This window comes from Zosterops lateralis (genome assembly GCF_965231275.1).
Source record: "Zosterops lateralis genome assembly, chromosome: 4".
NCBI lineage: Eukaryota > Metazoa > Chordata > Aves > Passeriformes > Zosteropidae > Zosterops > Zosterops lateralis.
Window position 1 is genome coordinate 55807884 of NC_139765.1, and position 22461 is coordinate 55830344.

A 22461-nucleotide genomic window follows, 5' to 3' on the forward strand; every position below is an offset into this window, starting at 1 on the left:
CACTCTATGGGTTTCAATAAATAAAATAAACTTCATGTATAACTAAACTTTATGAAGGCAGTGAGCAACTTGTCTTTGCTTGGATGAATGCTGTGTAGAGAATCCTTTCCAGTGTAGAGGAAAGGGAGATGATAACAATGTATTGGCATAATATTGTTTACATGGGTTATGCTATCTTAAGAAGTTACTTCATTTATCAGAAATTCAGGTATCTTTTGAAATTCAAACCTGATCGGGAGAACAACCACAGAAACTAAAAGAAATTGTATTTGTCAAAAATCATGGTGTATCAGATACAGGTATGGAGCACACTTTGTTTTCCCTTTGCTATGGCTGCATTTGGCAAAGCTGTTCAGTTCAAATAGGTCCCTTTTTTTTTATTATTAACTTTCCATAAATTCTGTCTTATATCTGCTACTGAGGCTTCCTCAGTGTGTCTTGCAAAAAAAGAGAGGTCAAAATCCAATGTAGATTGTTTAGCCATGCTGTTTTGTAATTCTTTGCTGTGCAAGTACAATATATTTAGAACTTTTTGCATAGCAATTACTGTTTTGTTTTTTGATTCTTACCCATTACCACTGATGCTCTAACTTGGCTCAGTTAGTGGTGCTGTGTGAATTGACAGACACTCCAGTTCTAAACATGCAGCTGCTTTTGTAAGCTAAACTAATGATGGCTAATAACTGGTGGTGCTAAAGGGGCACTCCCAAATCCTAGATTGACTTTACTGCTGCTCTCTTGTGCTGGTAATCATTTTCATCTGATCATGCAGGGAGGAACTCCTAGAAGCTAAAAAGATAATTGGTGACTTGTTTATGAAGGGGTTGTTCTGATGGCAGTTATACTGTGGCAGGAATAGCTTCCCACAAAGACCTTTACTATGGGGGAATTACTATGCAGAACATGAAAAGGTGCCAAACTAAACACTAGGATTTGAGTAATTAATATCAAAGAGACAATGGCAGAAGAAAAAGGCAATATTATTCTCTTGATTATGGCTCTGTCTACTCTTTCGGAATCAGCAATATCATTATACATGAGAGTGCCAATAACTCTTTTCCAAGGGTTTGTTCTTGATAAAATAGTCTCTAAAATACTAGATGGTAGTTTTGCTGTTTGACCTACAGGTCAGTACATGGGCAAGCTCTGTGCTTGTGCTGCAGCATGTTGTAATTTGTGTGTGTGTTTTTGTTTTGTATTATTGAAGCATATTTTACATATTTTTTTCATGTATATCCTACTCATGGAGTTTGGTTTTGCATCTTTGCAATGTCTGGAGGAGTGAGCTCAATCCTCACTTCCACCATGCAATATTGAGAGCATATATTGTAGAGACCATCTTAAAACTGCAAGATCCTAAAGGTACATGATGTTAAAGGATTCAGGATAGTGGATAAGTAAAGCAGGCAGTAGGTTTCCCTGTCAATCATGTGTCTCAGCAAAGTGCTTGGTGTATGTCTCTGTTAGTAAGTGACAGGATACATACCTCTTCTTGCAATAGGTGACCCCAAGCAGTGCTAACAAATGCTTAAATGGAAATGGAGTAAGGGCCTTTGCATAGCAGCTTTACTACTTGAAGACCACTCTGTCAAATAATCTTCAAGCTTATCTATAGATAACATTCCATAGGACTGCTTAGCAGATGCAGCTCACAGAGGTATTTCTTAGCAAGCACCCTGATCAAGCTGGTGGAGCTCTGATGGTAAAAGGTCTCTGGACCTTCATCAGTACCATAAAAGGCACTGGCACAGTCTTTAAATACAAGTCTGTTTTTAAACTTGTGTTTTGGTGAAGACTGTTTGTTTGGATTGACATGGACTGTTTTGAAGGGTCAGACCAAAGGGTCCTACCAATTTATAAACAAAGAACCACTTTGGCTGTGAGAATGAGGAAGGTGGTACATGAAGGAAGTAGGAGTTACTGAGGCTGTAAGAAACAAAAAATCCTTGATTCCATAGCAGTTGGTGAACATTATGTACATCAATAATATTAAATTTTTATTCCCCTTTTTTTCATAATACAGCTAAAACTTCCAGATCAGGTGAGTGAGAAGGAAAATCCAGACAATTCTTCCTAACTAGAGAACAAGGAATATATTCGGTAAACAAGTAGGAGTAAAATTGACCGACACTTCTCTTATATATTTGAATCTAAAAATTTGATCTTAATTCTGGGATGGTCATCTAGGACTTTGGACCATATATTCCACACAGTCTGGTATGACATACCAGTCTTTCTGACAAGGTATCAATGATAAATAAAAATGATTAAAAAAAAAAAAAAAAAAAAAAAAAAAAAAAAAAAGGAGATGGATCAGTGAGACCTGTTATTTTTCTGTAAATACAAGTATTTGCAAAGATCACCCAGAAGATGCAGAGTGATCCTGCACCATCACCCCATAGACTGAAAATAAACAGTCAAAATTTTGTCAGCAGACTGCTGTAATATGTCTATTAATAAGGTTACAACATCTTTTCCACAGTGAATGCTGTTCTGGCTTCTCTGAGGTTTGGGGACAACCTTTCTTTTGTGAACTTTCAAAGTCATTCCCACAAGTATTCTACCAAGTGCCCCACAAGATGACTGCTGAAATAATGTGAGATCTAAAAGTATTCTTATGTTGCATGAGAGGACTATGGTAATGTTGTAGCTCATAGATGAGTGCGAAGGTGTAAATTGTATAATGGAGAAGCCAAACTTGAAAACTACCGGTGATACATTACCTTGAGGCATCATACAGAAGTGTCTCATGCAAGGTTAGCCATGATAGGAAGAAGATCCACATGTGTATGTTATGGCAGTCCAAAACCTTTCTCGAAATGCAGATCCTTGCAGGTTCTAAGAAAGGTGTGGAGTGAGTTCCGAATCTTTCTTGTCCCTTCACCAGCCTGCTGTCTAGGCCGGGAGGGGGTTACAAAGTTGCATCCACAGTAGGTCAGTACCCCTGTCAGTATTTAATGCTGTAGTGAGTCTTAAGTTGACGTTTTTTAATCTGTAAAACAAAAGTGATACACTTTAGAAACATAGTAATGTGTTTAATGAAGTTTGATTCTACCAGAAAATAGAGGAGGTTGCCGAGGCAGATAAATAGCAATTGTGTTTCTTTACGTGATCTTTCTTGCAGTGATTCTGTTGAGAATTTGACAACTAGGGGGTGAAAGCTGGTAGGCAGAAGATCCTCCGTCTGTGAAGTTTTCCATGCAGAATGAGTCAGCATTGGCAACTTGGTTAACATTTTGTTGCTGCCAGGTAGGGGTGAGAGGATTTTAAAGGATTGGAACTGAAGCCCCCTGCAAATGTTGAACGGGTGTGAAAGAAGGTAGTGAGGAGTCTGTTGCCATCAAACTATGGATCAGAGGGCTTCTTATTTTTGGTTTGAAATTGAACTGTATGCTAGTAGAATTGTACTCTTTTGAGTAAACATGTTTCACTTGTGAGGTGGAAAAGACAAAGATAACAGATCTTTGAGGTTATAGGGACATGTGCTGAGGACTGGTCAGATGCCCCAGACAATTACTACATACTGTTCTATTTTGAAATATGTGGGCTCATGTACTAATATTTAAATTGGAGACATTGAGCATCCTGCTCTAGTAGCCTGCCATAAGGTCAATGAGAAATTATTTTGAAGTCTAAGGCTCCTAATCCAGAGCTTTTTGTTGAGCATGTCCTGGTGTTTGTGTTGTTGCTCTGAAATGCCATATGAAAGAATGACCTGAGTTCTATGTCCTAGCCTGGATGGTCCACAGCGAAAACTCCACATACCACTTTCTTACTGAGAGTAATTGGGAGAATCTAGAGGCATGAGTTTAAATTACAGAAAAGTGGTCAAATGGTGCACATACCAACAATGAATATCACAGTATTAAAGGGATATCCAGCAACTATGGAACGCTGTAGTCCACCTGGCAGAAAAAAAGAAACTGGAAAAAAGCCAGACTTGCTGTGTGTTAGACACATTAGAATGTGGACACCATCAAGGTTTCTGAGGAAAACATGTCTCTACTTAAAAAGTATTTGTAGAGCTGCACAGCAGACACACATATGAATCATCCCTTAAAAGTTAAACCAACATATTTCCTTATCATAATATTATTAGGTTTTTGACGTTATTTCTATTCATTTTTATACTCTGCACACTAATGTACATGATATGCTATGATGCTCCCTCTTTAATACCTTTCTATCACAGGTTGAGTTGCAGTGCAACACTAACTTGTATCAGCTTGTTGTAAGACTTCTGAGACTGATGGCAGGTTAACTAAAACAGTTTTACTGGAGAGTACGTCCTCACAGGCAACTACACAAATGACCAGATGGCCTCCATAGTTCATACAAACTTTCTTATATCGGAAATTGAAGGTATTTTGTCTGTCTGAGCCTAAGGGTCTACACTGAGCAGACTTCACAAGTGTTAGCTGCTTTAATCACGTGTGTTTTGTTCAGAGATCAGTGTGCTGAATGGTCCCTGATGAGGAAAAAAGAATTTGGAAAGTACTTTTCCTATTCTACAGGATTTCCATAGCCTAGTTGCTTAAACTCTCTGGACTTTAATTAACTTTCTACTAGTAATAACAGGTGTATCTATTTCTGATTTCCTAGTCATATATTTATCGTAGGACCAGCTAGTTTTTGAGGCAAGGAAACATCTGACTGCTAGAGAAAACATAAAAAATGAATTGGTAAGTTGTTTTGCAGCAATTTAGCTGAGTGGATGCTAAATACTAATGGGTAGAGAGGATCACACCTACTCTCAAGCACTTGCTTTTTACTATATTCAGGACTTGTTCTGGATGATCGGCACAGGCAAGTGTTTGTGTTAGGCTGGGCCATCTAAACGTCGTTTTTAAAGGATGTGGCTGCAGCTGCCTTGCAGAAACGTATTGCAGTAAAATCCTCCAGTTCTCGAATATGGCTGCAATGGCTGTCTAAAAATAATACCTAACAAAGGGTGTCCTTCGCAGAGGGAGCCAGAAATAACCTTTTTCTCTGTCAGAATGTAAGGCTATTATCAGTTAATCAACAAGCAGCTGCTTGACCCAGAGAGCACGAAAGAGCTGACTTTCAAACACATCGTCTACGAAAGGAATCTTGAGCTTGGACTTCCCCCCTCAAGAGATAATAAATACCACTCGTTTCAACTTTTGAGCATCGGTTTTGTAACGAGCCGCGTCCCGCCTCCGTCCGTTCCGTGGCCCCCGCGCTGGGCCGTTCGAATGTTCTACCAGGGACGCGCGGCGGGTTCGGGCTCGGGCCGGGGCCGGGGCCCGGGCCCGGCCGGTCCGGAGGGGAGCGCGGCGCTCTCGGGGCCAGCGCGTTCCCGCCCCGAGCGCGGCCGGTGCCGGCCCCGGGCGCGGGAGCGGCGGCGAGCGGGCCCCGCCCCGCGGCGGCGGCAGCGCCGGGGCTGGGCGGTGCCTGGCGCCCTCACGTCCCTTCCCTCGCTCCCTCCCTCCCTCCCTCCCTCCCCGCCCGCCTCTCCGCCTCCCCCCCGTCGGCGCAGCGCTGTGGTGAAGCCGCATTGTTTGTGCCGCGGGGGGAGGGGAGCCGCTCAGCCCCGGGAGCCGAGCGCCGAGCCCGCAGCCGGACGGCGACGCGCCCCGCGCCTCACGAATGCGCCGCGCCCGGCGGCAGCAGCAGCCCCGCTCCCAGCGCCGGGTGCCCCCCGCGGGCAGCGCGGCCCTCGCAGCGCCCGCTCGCCCGCCCGCGGCTGCCGGACGCGGGGCCAGGCGGCAGCACCGGCGGGGCCTCCGCCATTAACCCGGCCGAGCCTCGGCCGCAGCGGCGGAGCGGGAGGTCTGTCAGCCGCTCTTTGGCGGCTCCCACAGCGTGAGTACGGCCGGGTGGGCGGCGGGGGCCGGCGGGCGGGGGCTGCGGGGCCGGGAGCCGGCGGGTCCCGCCGCAGCGGGACGGGAGAACGGCGTGGGGGAAGGAGCGGGGCGGACCGGGCACGGCAGCCTGCGGGGGGTGCAGCGGCGGGCGGGCGGGGAGGCGAGGCGAGCGCGGCGGTCTGGGGGAGGGAGGGAGGGCGCCGCTGGAGCTGTTTTGTCAGCCGCCATATTTGTGGGCCGAGTATTTTCGCGGCGGGGAGGGAGTGACTGTTGGGAAGGGCTGGAGATGATGGGCCCGGGCAGGAACCATCCTGCCGGGGGCCGGGAGGGGGGAGCGCCGCGCCGGGCAGGAACCATCGGCGGGAGGGGAGGGAGCGCGCTGGAGGCTCCCTGGGCGTGGGCAGGAAGTGTTGGCGCGGCACCGGCGAGGGCGGGCCGGGGGCGGGGGCAGCCCGCGCGGGAGGCAGGATTCCGGGGGCAGGATTCCGGGATGGCTGCGGCATGGGGCGGTGAGCGGGATCCGGCCTCGGCGGGCTTTTTCCGGTGTTCCGCGTGTCTCGGCCGTGCCCGCGCACGTTGGCCGGGCGCCGAGAGCCCTCGCTCCGGCCCGGGCCCAGGGAGTCGCTCCGGCCGAGGCGGAGGGTGGGGTCCGCCCCGTGCGCCTGCAGGCGGTTTGATTGCCGTCCCTCAGTGTCTGGGGCTAAAGAGCATTCCCGTGTCTTTTTTAAATGATCTACGTGAAAGTGCCATTGAGAATGGAATTCCTTAGTCCACTGAGCAGGGGATCCAGGGGCCAAAGAGAGTTTATTTGAAGAGGAAGAAGGTAACTAGGGCAGAGATTGTAATTTAGAAGTAGATGGTACTGTGCTTTTCATGTTGGTTTTAGCTATTCCACACCCTTTCTTTTTTTTCCTCATGCTGTGTATTTCACAGAAAGAGCTGTCTCCGTGTACTGTTATGGTGAGGAGAAACGTCTGCTGGTGATTTCCTTCCCAAGTAGCTGATGCAATGCTGGGAGATGAGAGCTGTGGATAACTTTCCTGGTTTATATCCCACAGTCTTTGAAGGCAGGACAGTGCTAACAGAAGTGCATTAAAATAATTTTGTGTGTGGTTAATGAAGTATCTTTGTGAGCATTGAATGGAAGCTTGTCTTAGTTTACTCTTCAAATTTAGGTCTTGCTCCTCATTCCTATCAATCTTCAGGATACTGGGAAAGGGGTGAGGGAGAGAGAAATGCTAGCTGGTAATTGCCTAGGAAAAGCAAACCGGTTGTAGGTCATGAGTCTGCTATGCAGAACTCTGGTCTTCATATAGAGTATTTATAGAACACTTGGGAAGAAAAGAATTTTGGAAAAACAAAACACTGCTTTGGCCTCTGGGGCATTTAAATTATCCACGCTAATTTTGCATGAAATTTGGCCTAAACACTGCCAGTTTCAATTCTGTGTGTATTACATTTTATTTGTAGGGTATCCATGCTGTATTTGAGACTGTAACTTCCTCCCTAAGTCAGTTGCAGTCACTGTTGAGTATTATAGTACACTTATATGTTAGCTCAATCATTTTTTAATCAGTCTGGTTCATACAGTTCATTTGACTTTTGCAACAGCTGTCCTAAATCTTTAAGCAAGATGAAAGATCTTGTGCTTTTGAGTATTTTCTTCCTGTTTTTAATGCCTGCCTGAAGCCATGCTCGAGAATCTTGGAAACATAGGGGAATGGAGAGCTTGGAAACATAGCATTAATGTGTTTTTCTGTGGTACTGGGCTTAGGTAATGTGGACAAGCTACACGTTTTTGATTTCTGAAGGTCACCTCTCATTCTTCCCTTTGTATTTTTTCCAAAACAGTCTCTATCCTCAGGAGCCACTATGAACATATACACAACCAGCTAAAATGTAGAAAGGGACATTAAAAATACCAAAACAGACTTTTACATCTAGACAGAATTAAAATGCAATTATGTGAGGGAAACATACTGTAAACTGTGTTTCTTGATTATTTCTTGAGTCCATTCTGATCTGTAATATGTTGCTGTACAGTGACACATCAGTGTGTTTTAGCTGATTCTTTAGCTGAAGAATCCATCATTACTTGTTCACAATAACAGAAATCAGGGCCATGGGTCAGACACCATCGGGTCTGAATTACAAAATCTGTATTGAAACTGAAACTGGGAAATAACTTTTAATTTTGGTTAAATTGCTGGTATGTTTTTGGTTTTAGTCGTTGGACCTTCTTTGGCAATATTAGTTGTTTAAACGGTTTTCTGCAGTTAAGAAGCTAGTATGATCAAATCCTCTGTTGTTTTACAGAATTTAATTATTAATTTTTTCTTTCAAAGTTGTTTGAAGAGGTGGAACCTTTTATATTCTTCTGTTGTTTATAAAGAGCAGATCAGAGATCTGTCATGATTAAACACTGATGTTGTCTGACTATATAGTATAGAAAATAATAATAAAGGTTAAGAATTAGTTGTGTAAAAGTCAGATCTATGCGAAGCACAGCTTTCGCATGAATAATAAAACTAGCTTAGGTTATGAAAGCAGTCTGTTTGTGAGAGCAGGCAGATCACAGCCTTTAGGGAACTAGTCTTAGGGTTAGTTGCCTAAGTGATCTAGTCTTCCTGTCAAAGGAGTTCCTTCACTACTTTGAGGCCTTTAGAAATTGGTATCATAGACTTAAGCAAATGGCAAGCAGCATGGAATAGTTCATGTAGCTGTTCAGTGCTTGCTGTTTTCTTCCCAAAATAATATACTGGTTTTTCACAGTAGTTGTGCTTTGATTTCTCTATTTCTCTGCTATTTTGGCTATACATGCTGACACTAGTTGTGTTATAGTGAGAATGTGAATGCAACTCAAAATGCAAAGTTGCAATGGTGAGACCCTAATAATACTTTGGGCAGTCACAAGGTTTTTTATGTAGGTGAGGTTGAATGATGCTGTTTATTAATGATTTATTGGGAAGAAGGAAGGAGTGGAATAGAATTTTAGACTTGACAATTTCAGTCAGATTTGTAATACTTTCAGCCTTTACAGGAGAAAAGCCCTACCCAGTGTGAAGGTGTCAAAAAGACATGAGTAACTTTGAAATTTTGTGACCAAAATGTGTGCACATCCTAGTCATAGGGCTTTGGAGTGGGAGAGAGAAAGCTATCTTTTTATATGGTATGTGATCTTTTTGGAGTAGGTTGTAAATTTAAAAATGGTTTTGAAGTGCTTTGGACTGGATTTATAAACAAGGAGATTTTTATCTATCAGCAGTTGATTTGAGAGCAGCTCCTGAAGAATCTGTTGAAGGAGAAGGGTGTGTGTACACGCATACTTAAAAGCAGGGAACATGTTTTGGCCCTAAGTCAAATCTGCTTTACAGGTGGAATATTTACTAGTTGCAGTCCATACTGCACCATATTGGGCACTGCGAGTTCTGTCACGTTCTTGTCAGGTTGTGAAGAATAATGGGCTCACTAAGGATTGAGGAAATTAAAAAAAGTATAGGGCTGTCAAACTGCCCACTTGCCAAATGTGGAAGTATGTGTGCTTCTCTAGCTTTTAAATATAGCTATAGTAATTGAGTTGTTAATGTGAGTGTTTGAAATTGTGCTGGAAAAATTTCAGAGAAAACTTCTTTTTCTCTCACAATTGCATTAGTTCTTTTGAAAAGAGGTCTAGAGGACATAATCTGTAGCTGTTGCAAAAATTTTCAAACTGCAGGCACCCTGGAGGTGTTAAGAAGTATTGTATTAAAGGTTTTCTTACAAGGTAACAAATGCATTTTTTTATATGTGATGCTTCTGAAATGATTTTGTTCTCATGCAGTGGTCTTGCCAACAGTCCTTCTAGAGGGTTTCTAGCAAGGATTTTGTATAGCTGTGTTTACTCAGGAAAGCTGTTACTTAGAAGATCTATTGATCTTTAGGTTAAACTTGTACAAAACTGAGTCCTGTTGAGTAAGAGTGACAGGTTTTTGGTTTTGTTTACTTATAGTTTAATATATGCATAGGAGGCTGTAGAACTGAAGGGTTTTTTTCCTTACTACAGTAAAACTACTAATACTTTAATATGGTTATTTGGAGTTCACAGTATTAACTGTTGCTCTAATTTTAGGTAAACATTACCAAATGAGGAGAAAAGGAAGATGCCATCGAGTATCGGCAGCAAGGCATTCTTCTTCCCCATGCAGTATTAAACACTCCCCGACACGAGAAACCTTGACATACGCTCAAGCTCAAAGGATGGTTGAAATAGAAATTGAAGGTCGCCTGCATAGGATCAGTATCTTTGATCCTTTAGAAATCATATTAGAAGATGATCTTACTGCCCAGGAAATGAGTGAATGCAACAGCAATAAAGAAAATAGTGAAAGACCACCGGTTTGTCTAAGAAGCAAACGCCATAAAAATAACAAAGTGAAAAAGAAAAATGAAGCTCTTCCAAGCTCACACGGTATACCCGCTACAACAGCTCCTCTTCCAGAACCAAAAGTACGGATTGTTGAATACAGTCCCCCTTCGGCTCCTCGGAGACCTCCAATTTATTACAAATTCATTGAGAAGTCAGCAGAAGAACTCGATAATGAAGTTGAGTATGACATGGATGAAGAAGATTATGCGTGGTTAGAATTGATAAATGATAAGCGGAAAAGTGATGGAGTGTCAGTTGTTTCACAAAATATGTTTGAATTCCTTATGGATAGGTTTGAAAAAGAGTCTTATTGTGAGAACCAAAAACAGGGTGATCATCAGTCTTTAATTGACGAAGATGCAGTGTGTTGTATATGCATGGATGGTGAATGTCAGAACAGCAATGTGATCCTGTTTTGTGATATGTGTAATTTAGCAGTACATCAGGAATGCTATGGGGTGCCATATATACCTGAGGGCCAGTGGCTCTGCAGACACTGTTTGCAGTCCCGCTCTCGGCCTGTAGACTGTGTGCTGTGCCCAAACAAGGGAGGTGCCTTTAAAAAGACAGATGATGATCGTTGGGGACACGTGGTGTGTGCTCTGTGGATTCCAGAAGTTGGATTTGCCAATACGGTTTTTATTGAGCCAATTGATGGTGTCAGGAACATTCCCCCAGCCAGATGGAAGTTAACATGCTACCTCTGTAAACAGAAAGGTGTTGGTGCCTGCATCCAGTGCCACAAAGCAAACTGCTATACTGCATTCCATGTGACGTGTGCTCAAAAGGCTGGTCTGTATATGAAAATGGAACCTGTGAAGGAACTAACTGGCAGTGGAACAACGTTCTCTGTGAAAAAAACTGCCTATTGCGATGTACATACTCCACCGGGTTGCACACGGAGACCACTCAATATTTATGGAGAAGCTGAAATAAAAAACGGTGTTTGTAGAAAGGAGGGATCAGTCAGAACTTCTAGGTCTACATCAAAAATCAGAAAAAAGACAAAAAAAGCCAAGAAAACAGTGGTTGAACCCTGTACAGTTATGCCAACAGTATCTGCTCCTTATATTCCCCCCCAGAGGTAAGCAAACCGTCAAAATGTGAGAAACCTTTATGATCTATTTAATTTTAAACCAATGCATTTAGATGCCACCTTGAAGTCTTTGTACGTTTTTTCCATGCTTTCTTTAAAGGCCTTTTTCAGAGAATTACTGTTAATTATGTACATTGCACTTCTGTGCAATTGCATTAAAAATGCAGTAACTTCCTCAGAGAAATCAAGTGATCTGTCTTGTCCTCAGAACATTTGGTTGGGTTTTTTTTTTGTCAGACTAAGTTACATTCACTTGTCATTCACTGTACTTCAAAGAATTGGTCTTCGTATTAAAGAAAAAAGCCAAGCTCAAAGTAAACTTTATTTGTAATTTTCGTTTCTGAGCTTCTTTTTCTCATTTTAAGAGGTCCAAAATGAAAATTACAGTTGTGTACGTAAGTTTTGAATTTTGTTCATCTCACATGAATTAAGAATAAACTTGTGGTGTAAGATCTATGTAAGTTTTACAAAAAAAACTTCAAGAAATTCTTTTCCTTGTGTGGCAGAATAACTTCTCCAGAGGTGTTTCTCAAATTTATGTTTGTGTGTTTACAACACCATGTAGTTGTTTACCCCTTGAATTAAATTCTTACTAATTTAAGAGCTGTAATTTGGGAAGTGTCTCAAACAGGCACCAGTTCCGTGTGCAGGCTCATTTCCTGTGCTGTCTTCTGGACTCTGAACGCGCAGAAGTGAGGGCTTTTAAAATAATAAGATGCCTTTTAAATAGCTGACTCACAAGTCTCAGGTAGTGAGCAATTAAAACTGGTTAAATTAGTGTAAATAATTTTTAGAGACTGCAGTTCTTTCCTGTAATAAGTTTTGTTAATGTAAGAAGCCACTTCTTGACTGACTTTGACAACCAGCCTTCAGCTCCCATGCAGTGTTTACAAACATCACATTGATTGCTCTGTTCTCTGTTAGGATTGGCTTGGTAAAATGTATTTTTGTTTCGTGATGCACTGCAAAAAAGCTTTAGTTGACAGTCTGCAACTAATACTGCTATTTAAACAGGAACTACTGTCCATGGAAGGGGGAAGTTGGTATAAAATAATTTGGCTTTATCTTAATTAGGACAGTCCCAATTGGTAGTGTAGTGTGTTTTTGTTTTGCTTTTTTTAAGACAATGTGAGAAAGAACATGAACTAAGAGTTGTGGATTAGAAAGTGTGTTCTCAGTTGTGCCTCTGGCAGTTCATTTCATTGGCAACTTTAAAAAATGCCAGATTCTAAAAAGATGCTTTTTATTGTCAGATGGCTTTTTAAAAAATAGTCATTGGATGCCAGAAGCAAAAATACAAAGACATTTTCTTCTTTTTCCACATTAATGATTGAATTTCTTTTCAAGACTGCAGGGAAATTCAGCTTTCTTCTATTAATGCTTCTTTTCATATTTCCAGAAACAAATAGAGTTCCTATACTCTATGTCATAATTGTAAAAAATATGCACAGTTTAAAGTTATTTTAAAGTTGAGTGTTATTATGAATCACTTGTCTTCGGCTGAAGGAGACCCTTGCTTAAGTACATTTGTAACATGAGCATGTTCAGTCCTAGAAAACTGTTCCCTGAATTAAAAGTGAAACAGGAATGGGAATATTAAAAGGAAAAGTGATGACACTGCAGACCCAAATCTCTAGTTTTAGAACCAGTTGTCTAGTTTTCTTTGGCTGTTCTTCTTCAATTTCTTTCTGTTTAGGAAACACTTTTGTTTTTCTGTAGGAATTACATACATATCCATAAAGTATTAAAAAGTTACGGGGATCATTTCACAGTAGTCTTAATTTAAATTATTCCTTTAATCTATGTTTTTTAAATACTCTTTTTTTTTTCCCTTGGAGCTGAAGCATGATTTTACTGAGGTCTTGAGGAAGAGCAATTAAGCTATTTAAGTTACTAGAGAATAAATATATATACTCAGTGTTTAAATGCTAGTGCTTTTTTGCCTGAAGAATTTGATTTTAATATGTTTTCAACATCTCTGGTAATTGAGGCACATGTGGAGATGCTTGGTTTGGATTGCTTTCTTACTACCTACACTATACACTTCCTTGGCATATTGCTGGCTCTTCAGAGCTGGTAGTTGGAAGAGTGTACAAATATGAAGATCATAGTGAGGAGGAAAGTACGTGCTGGATACAGCCCCTGAGAACATCTGGTGAAGCTTGATGAAAACCATCTTGCAATTTATGTTCAGTTTAAGGAGAAGGATTTGTATCTTTTTCTGGATAATGAGAGTATATGAATGACTGAGCATTTTAGTAACACAGCTTTTAATAATTCTGTTTTCTGAAACAATTATCTTAATGTTCAGGATATTTTAAAAAGACTGAGTGTGGAACAGCATACTTCATAATTTCTACACAACTTTTGTAGCTTAATTAATTTCTGGATCAGCTGACCTTAAGTCAAGTTTCTATGCTACTGCCTTGAATGACTTCAACCAGAATTTCTTACACAGATGTCATACTCAGCTTTTTGCTGTTAAATTATGTAGATAGTGTCGTTCTCTAAGTCATTTATAATCTAATTATATGACCTTTCATCTGTGAGCTACTGATTTAGAGGTGCAGATCAGAAGTTGCTAACCACTGATCCATTGATGATAGGAGATAAAAGCTTACCTCCCCTGCCTATTTTATTTTTTTTTCTGTAATTTATTTTTAATGCTGGGTCTATATCTGTGCTGTTGCCTGGCTATTTTGGAAAGTCTATACCTAAGTATCTACTTCCAAAGGTGCAGTAGCTCGTCTTGGAGCCTTAGGGTGGTTTCAGTTTTCAGTGCTGTCAATGCTGACTTGTAACTTGCTTAGCATTTGTTATAATGTATGGGACTTCCGTGAACTCTTATGCATGAAGGGTGTATGTCAGACCTGGCTACAGACATGTGTTGTTTCTTTACTAGGAAATTCCATTCAGTTTTTATTGAAATACAAAACTCTTGAAAGTGGTTGCTTATACTGTACTGTTCATACTCATCACCTTTTTTGTTTGCCTGTTTTTGGTGGGTTTGTATGGGGGTTTTCTGATTGTTTAAAGGTAGAAATGAGCATCATCTAAAAGCAGTGGGAAGTGCCAGAGCAGCTATGCTGTGTGGGGAGGAGGGTGGGAAAGGACCCTCTAAAACTGTCCCACTGTATGAGAGGGACAGACAGTACCTGCTCCTCTCGGCAAATGCTTGTCAAAAAGTAGCCTCCCACTGCCACCAGCTAGTTTGGCTGAAGAAAATGGCAAACTTGTTTCTGAAATATAGTATTGCCACTAGGGATGTGTAATGATTGAATTTGGTTTAGTGGAGAGATTCCCCGCCTGCCCCCAAAAAACCAAAACTAGAAGGATTTTGTTTAGACTACAGGTCCAGAATTTTCAAGTTAGGAAATCTCAACTCTTAGAGTTGGTTTGACAATCTGCTAGCTGCTTCTCTCTGACAGTTATCTTGCACTGACTCTGTGCTCAATTACTTCTGTGTTGTTTTTTTTTTTTTTTTAATCTGCTGCTTCTCATCCTTGTCCTTTATAACTGTTGCCTTATTCAAGGAGCCGGATGGGTAAGGGAAGCAGAAGTGTTACAATGTTTGCTGGGAAAGCTACATGGTTTCTTTTATTTTTGAGTGCTTGATTCTTTAGTACAAATAGCATTGTTTTTGTGTAGTCTCTTGATTTTATGTTTCAAAAGAGGCATTTAAAAAATGTTTACTTGTTACCCAGTGTCATATTCACATTTTTTAAAAAAACTGTGAAATATGATATTGTAGATAAATATTTGGAGGGAAATAGAATGTGATATAAAATATTTAATCTCCAGTATTTTATAAGTATACACTGAAATACAGTGTAATCTGCTTTATTAAATGCCATTTGTTCAAGTGCTGCCCTATTAAATAGAAGCTGGCATTAATAGTATATAAATATTTGCTTTCATCTTTAGTTTTTTTCTGCAAACATGGTATGTTTGTTATGTCTGAAATTATGAAAACATTTGAAATGCAGTACTTGTATAGAGAGAGAGTAAGTAAAAAAGCCCCACTTTAATTAGAAGTAGGAACACTGTATGTTGTTGCATGAGGTGTGTTGGTTGCATCATTAATATTAAAAGAGAATTATAAGATTGTTATGAAAGGAGGTAAGTAGCAGCCAACAACTGAGAGCAAAAATTGCCGAGATTCTTACAAAAACATTTTCATCTCTTCTGACAGATCAGCATTTGTGCCCCCACATTAACTGGTTTCTTTTTGTTGACCTTTGGTTTTTCTTAGGAGGAATACTGTGCCTGGTAGTAAGCTGGATTTCTGTTACTGTATCTCAAGGCAGAACCCGTATTTTCTTTTGGTTCATAATTTACCCGATTGCGCTATCCTGAACTTTCTTACCAAGTAACTAAATGTAATCTTACTATCTTAACACAGGAATCTTGATTGTCTCTGAAAGGAAGTATGGACCACAAAAGTGAATAATGAATAAACAGAAAGCGTTGAAGTGCAGTATAAGAGGAAAGGAACTTTAACAAAGCTTTTGAGACGCTGTTAGTCTGCATTCACAGATTATTCTTCTTATTCATATACGTAGCTTGTGGATTTCTTTTGGAGATTTTTTAGAACGTTTTTTAGGGTACTCTGGGGTTTTTTAATACATTCAGAAAGTTTTTAAGGTGGAGGGTAAGAACAAGAAATTTGGCTTAAAATTCAGCATAAGCTATTGAAAAATACTACTGGGGCCAGCATTGCAAAGAACTTGGAATCTGAATAAATTCAGACTAATGTCTATTAGCTCTTTATCCTTGAATATACTTGTATGTATAATTCACAGAATCACGTGAAAATGTTTATTTTAATTCCAGGGAGCATGATGTAGGTATGCCTTGTGACTGTACCTAATACTTGGATCATAGAGTCACCTAAGTGAAGGGTATGACAGAAGTCATGGACTGCTGATGTTTCTTCTCTTGTCACATTGTTTGACTTTGAAGCCTTAATGTTATATGTAGGAACTGCTGCTGATGTCATCCTGATCTCTTTGTTTAAATAAAAAAGTAATTTTCCCTAAATTAAAAAAGAGCTACTGTGATGTTCACTAGTTTTGCCTCAGCGGTATTTTAAAAAAAGTCAAGGTAACTTTAGAGCAATATTTTGAAGCTAGTTCATTTTGACACTGGTTGGCTTATTAAATAAGGATTAATTAATGTGTTCAAAGAACTGTAACTTATTTAGTAAATTGTAAAAGTAGATTTTGAGTAAAAATAATACATTTTTTCTGTTTATTTTATGTGTAGAAGGCCAAGAAGCTTAAAACAAATGAATATGTTACTTCTGTAAGGCATATCATTAATATTCTATGTGCTTTCTAAGGGGTTTGGTCCACAATGATTATATATATGATAATGCAGTTATGAAGACTAAGATTTATGTGATTTTGTTTTTCAGAACTTTTGAGTTTCACAGTTATGTGAACTTCCATGATTTTTTTTTTTTTGGTGGCACATAGAGGGTGTTGTGATTTGTGCTATAGCAAAATATCTAAAGAATGCGTTGAAGAACTGTCTCCTGGCAGTTTTTTTATTCAATGATCAAGTTATAGAGTGCACAAAAAATTACAATATAAATACTGAGCTTTCTAATAATTACAGATCAAAATGTGATTTTTGATTAATACATCTGATGTGAATTTAGCCTTTTGATATTAGATTTCAAAATCATGTGGGTTATTATATATGTATATGAACTAGCAGAAGTAAATCTGTGCATATGATTTTTCTGAGAAGGGATTTTTCCAGTGTGACTGGGTTGAGAGTTTTCATTGTTTGAGTTTTGTTTGGTTTTTTTTTTTTATTTTATTTATTGTTTTGGTGTTTTTTTCCTTATCCAAAGTTTTGGAATATCACAAACTCTAGTTGTTAGAACAGGAAGAAGATAACAGAGGATTAACTGAAATAACAATGTTTTCTTACCACTTCAGTTCAGTGTTCTACTTTTTTCCCATCTAAGCAAAATTTTACAAGTTGCTTGCTCAAATAGAAAAATAGGGGGTTCACAGTCATGTAAGCAAGACAAAGTGCTTCCTACATGTACATTCAGAATCGGATACTATTTAAATGCCAGTAAACGTTGAAAAAAGAATAGGAACCTGGAGAGACTTTCAGCCTTCAGAGGATGTATCAGTAGATTAAATATATGCTGTTAGACTCTCAAGCTAGGAGAGGCAATTCAGTAGCTAGACTTTTGAAACATAACAGGGAAAAAGGAATAAAACCTGCAAAGTAGTTCTAAGTAAGAAAGTGTGTATTTGTTTCATGGGGATTCTGCAGACTTGTGTTGCAGAGGTTTAAATGAAATCTTTTTCAGTCTTTCCAGGACTTGGAATATACTCTGTTAGGCATGTAGCTGACTTCTGCTTGGTATTAAAGGAATGTTAACCTTTTTCAAAAGGAAATAAAGGCATGCAGATGGATTCCGATTTTTACATTGTTATTCATTTACCTGTGTTGCCTTTCAAGTTGGTCAGAACAGTTCGAGAGTTTTTTTATTCTTAAGTTAATAAGTCATGTAGTAAGTTTTATCTTTTATTGAGGAATAGGATAACAAAGTTGTGTTTCTTCATGGTTTAAAAAAAAAAAGTGTATTGAAAGACAAGTTTTACAAACACTTCAATGAGCAGCTGCTGCCAAAGATTTTCCGTGAGAAGAGAGAGTCTCATCTGTCCAGGTGGGCATTCTGATCCTCAAAAACTGAAGTGTTTGGATATGGAACTAGGACAGTTTCCCTGTGTTGTGTGTACCTTTAGTAGTGCTATGCTGGATAAAGGACAATGCAAAATAACAAACTGATAAAACTGGAGACTCAGGGCAGGTATGGTAATTAAAATATTAGGGTTGTTTCATGTTCAAAAATTGCTTAGTTTTACTGGATATTTGATCTTCCTGTGGGTATTTGATTAATACAGATTTTCATATTAAGTTCCTTGTGCTTGAGTTACTATAGTAATGTTGTCAAAATCACATATTTGCTTAAGAAAATGTTCTCTCCAGTTTATATTTCAAAAACTTAAGAATCTTGAGGTATTGTAATACTAAAATAATACCTGTGGAATTATAAAGTGTGTATAGTTTGCACAATGGTTAGTAATGATTGATAAAAAAGTGGCTGATTATGTCTCATTGGCTTTTTTAGATTAAACTGCCACAACGTTGGTTACCAAAAATACCAGTTTCACTTTTCCCCATAACCAGTTGCTATAGTTGCCACAGTGATACGTAACTGAAACTGGGAAAGGAAGGAAGTCATAAGTCAAAGAAGGCAGCTGAAGATTTGCTAATATGTTAAAAGCACATTTCTTATATTGGCAAAATTTATTTTATGCATTTATCTTAGAAGGTGAGGAAACAAGGACTGAGTAACACACTCAGCTCTCTGAATGCAGTGACCAGTGCATTGTGTATCATCCTTTACAGGGCAGATTGTCCATCAAATGTCTCCATGTGAGGAGACTGTAGGTGTTATTTCAAAGGTTCAAAAGGGACCTTTGCGTATTTAAAGACAAGCAGGGAATTGTATGATAATCCCCGTTTGTAGTGCACATCAGTGTTTGACAGGGGTGGGGAAAGGAAGTAGTTCTGGCTCACTCAGTTGGCTGTGGCACAATTAAAACAGTTCTGAAACATGCTTTTGTCATCTGTGTAGTTTTGGCATGTAGCTCTAAAAAACAAAAACAGGAATTGGTATAACTGCTAGTGCTAAAACATCAAAAGGCTGCAGTGGTCATCAGCTTGAAACCTATTGTTTCTTTTATGAGACCAGTTAGATAGCAGCAGTCACTGAATATCATTGGAACACAGTCACCTTTTTAAGAATTTTCAAGTTCCTCTATCAATGTACTTTGTTTTAAATAACTGGTAAGTTGAGGGAAAACTACGGTGTTTTCTCCCAGTAGTTGGTATGCTTGGCTTGCCTTTAGAAAATAATACAGCTAGCTGTTCTTTTTTGATATGCTTATACTGGAAAAAGTTCTAGTGTGAACAGATACCTTACAAAAAAATGCCTTCGCTGAGGTGTTTTCTGTAGTTTTGAGAGGTGCCCTAAGTTCTCCAAGCCTTGCCTCTGCATTGGGGATTTATCAGTATAGTGTAGTAATTAATCCTGTCGTGTCCAAGTCAGATCCTGGATTGCAAAATGAGGTCTTTAAACAGCTCTCCCTTATGTAGCCCAAATACATGCTTTTATTTTATTCTTCAGTATTTTTTTAATTACATCTTTGTTGAAAAAAAAAAAAAAAGGAAGTGGAATGTATGAAAAATTCCTTTAGGTGGTGGGGGTTACAAAATCAATACCCAGACTGTGCAACTTATAAGGGTTCTACAGCAATGTTATCTCATTTCCCACAAATGGTTGTATTGCCCATCAAAATTTAGTGCTTAGGACAGTAAAAGTCTACCTGTAAGGATCAGACTAAGCAAAGGGATGGTTAAAGAGCTGTGATGTAAGTAGTGGGTTGTTAGAGTCTAATAGCAGATGTAACATTCTAAGTTCATGGTGTAGAGGCTCTGTAGATATGTGCCACATGAAGAGTTTCAGAGCTCTGTATTTTGACAAGCATATAGCTGCTACCCATGTGTGGTAAATGAAATGCTGTGTTTAATTTAGAGAGGAAGGCAGAGATGAGCAGTTTCCGACCCCTTGTTGAGTAGTCTGCAGTCCAAGTTACCCTCTGTTTGTTTATATTTTGAAGGGTGGAGAGTGTATTCTGTGAACATCTTTCTTAAGCTTCTTTTAGCACTCTATTATTATAATTATATATGAATAGAATGGTTCGTTACGTGAATTGGCAAATGTACTTAAACCTGTAGTTTGCCTAGTCTTGCCACATCTGATGGGCATGAAGCCCAGGCACCTTTCTTCATGTTATGATTCTCTGATCTTGCCAAATAGTTGTGTATTTGGCTGTGCTTCTTTTGACTCAGTTCAGTAGGTTTTACCGTTTCCAAGAGATTTATGAAAGCAATTATTTGATTTTGATTACATTCTATAATTAATTGTAATTATGTTGTTTGAGCTTCAGTAGGATCACATCTGTTCTGCACTGAGTAAATCTTTGTGGAGCCTGTCTGCTTTCCAGTGAAAGATGTACAAGACAGTCTGAAGTCCATCTGCAGACCTTCTAAGCTTTAAATTAAGCTAGAATTTTTCAAGAATGCCTAACTAGCTTAGTTGTTAATTAAAAAAAACAATGTCATTGAGGAACCGAAGGACACAATGGCACTATAGTTTAAAGAAAACCTGGTTTGCTCTCCTTTTACCTGGTGATGACTGAAAACTTCAGCTGTAATTAGTAGCACTGAATAGACCTATGGCACCTTATCTTCTACACAGTCCAAAAAATCCCAGGGATAGATGACCTTTGGTGAACTCAAAGTACACTCACTTGTATGTTATACTGAAAAATATTTTTTTTTCTCAGATATTCTTGAAAACCATTTTACCCAAAGCTTACTTCTAAATTTACATTTTATTTAGATGTTTTGACTACTTAACTTTTATCACTTACCTGCAATACTGCTTTCTTCCTAATACAAAAAGGGAAAAAGCAGAAAAGTATTAGTATGTATATGCAATCATGATTTTTGTTTAAATATCTCATGGTACTGCTCAACAAATCAAACACTTCTTGAGTTAATATTTGCTTGGTTTAGTATTACATTTTGGAGAATATGTGATAAACCCTCTACTATTGATTGTAGAGTTTTGCTATGGGTAGTAGTAATATTTTGAGTGAAGAATTAACAGATTTCTTTTTTCATTCTTATTATCCTTTCTGTGACTGTTTTACATGTAGCTCTCTTTCCAGCTCACCCCTGTCCCCAGATGAAGGAACCATCTCTCTTGCAATACAGAGTTGGTAGTTTGGGGCATCTTGTGTTAATTTTACAAGGGCTGCCACCCAGTTACAAATACCAGCATTATCACAGGAAGAGAAAATCTCTTTCTACAACCATTAACTTTTTATAACTTCCGTTTTGCTGTAATTTCAAGATACTGTAGGCACAGACATCTGAAGATTTGTTTCAGATAAACTTTCTTTTTAATATGTTTTCAGAAACCACTGTTGTGTTTGAGACTTGGCCATCTATCTAACATATCATTATTAGAAAAATAGGAATCAGCATTGATGTGTGTGATGTTCATAAAGTACTTTCCTTGAGTATTTGTAAATGAGTATATGCATAGAGTATTTACATTTGTTAAAAAGCAATTGTGGAGAAAATACTGATTGATTTTGATAGAAATATTTTGTTAACTGTTTATATCATCCTCACCATTATCTCTGTTTGGTTATTTTCACTGTATTTGTGGGGTAAAATAATAATCGTTCCTGTGTTTTATATTTTTTGTTTGGTTTATTTGTTGGAAATGTAATATTAATAGAGTAATACAAAACTTTCATTGCATATTTTTATGCAAAAAGTTTGAATATGTGGTGTCTGTAAAATAAACTACTAATCCTTTCTGTAGATGACAGCAAATTATTTTCATAGGGATTTGGAGCTTTTTATCTGATTTCATTTTCAATAGGAAAATCATTCTGAAATGCACATAAATCTTTTTTCTCAGCCCTAATCTGGGATTGCTCTTGCAATAATGATCACAAAAAAAAATGATTCCCTTTAGCTTTATAAAGTATCTTAATGTATTTAGTGGAAACTGCAGTGTCAAGCTGATGTATTTGGTTGTAATTTACTGCTCAGAAATGATTGTACTGGAAGGGATCTTACTGAAAGAAGTTAGTATCATAATGATTACTTCTGGTTTTACAGTATACATTCTTATATATGTGATGTTTAACTTCCATAGATAAATATGTTTTATGCTTTGCTGTGAAAAATACAATATCAGTTTTTCCATGTTTTAGATTAAATAAGATTATGAATCAGGTGGCCATTCAGCGAAAGAAGCATTTTGTTGAACGAGTGCACAGTTACTGGTTGCTTAAAAGGCTGTCTAGGAATGGTGTTCCACTCTTGAGAAGACTGCAATCCAGTTTACAGTCACAAAGAAACACACAACAGGTATGTGACATACTTTTTACTTACAAGAAGAAATCGGACATTTTCTATTTTGAGCTAAAAATAAACTCGGAAACCTAGCGCAA

At 38.9% G+C, this 22461-nt stretch overlaps 2 protein-coding genes across 8 annotated transcripts in view; one reads left to right on the forward strand and one right to left on the reverse strand.

Moving 5' to 3' along the window:
* ZBED4 (zinc finger BED-type containing 4) overlaps nucleotides 1-5095 on the reverse strand; it is a 36247-nt gene extending 31152 nt beyond the window's left edge. For 2 of the 4 annotated variants that reach the window (XM_083860005.1, XM_083860002.1), the window contains exon 1: nucleotides 2724-3049. The gene's annotated coding sequence lies outside the window, so the exon portion shown is untranslated. Of the gene's footprint in view, nucleotides 1-2723; nucleotides 3050-3108; nucleotides 4097-4941 lie in introns of those variants that run through there. The other 2 variants (XM_083860004.1, XM_083860003.1) reach the window with 2 other exon arrangements.
* BRD1 (bromodomain containing 1) overlaps nucleotides 1-22461 on the forward strand; it is a 65451-nt gene that overhangs the window by 2599 nt on the left and 40391 nt on the right. For 2 of the 4 annotated variants that reach the window (XM_083860008.1, XM_083860010.1), the window contains exons 2-3: nucleotides 9937-11317; nucleotides 22222-22378. In XM_083860008.1, coding sequence (XP_083716134.1) covers nucleotides 9951-11317; nucleotides 22222-22378 — 1524 coding nt within the window. In that variant the 5' untranslated portion in view covers nucleotides 9937-9950. Of the gene's footprint in view, nucleotides 1-5697; nucleotides 5827-9936; nucleotides 11318-17775; nucleotides 18024-22221; nucleotides 22379-22461 lie in introns of those variants that run through there. The other 2 variants (XM_083860009.1, XM_083860011.1) reach the window with 2 other exon arrangements.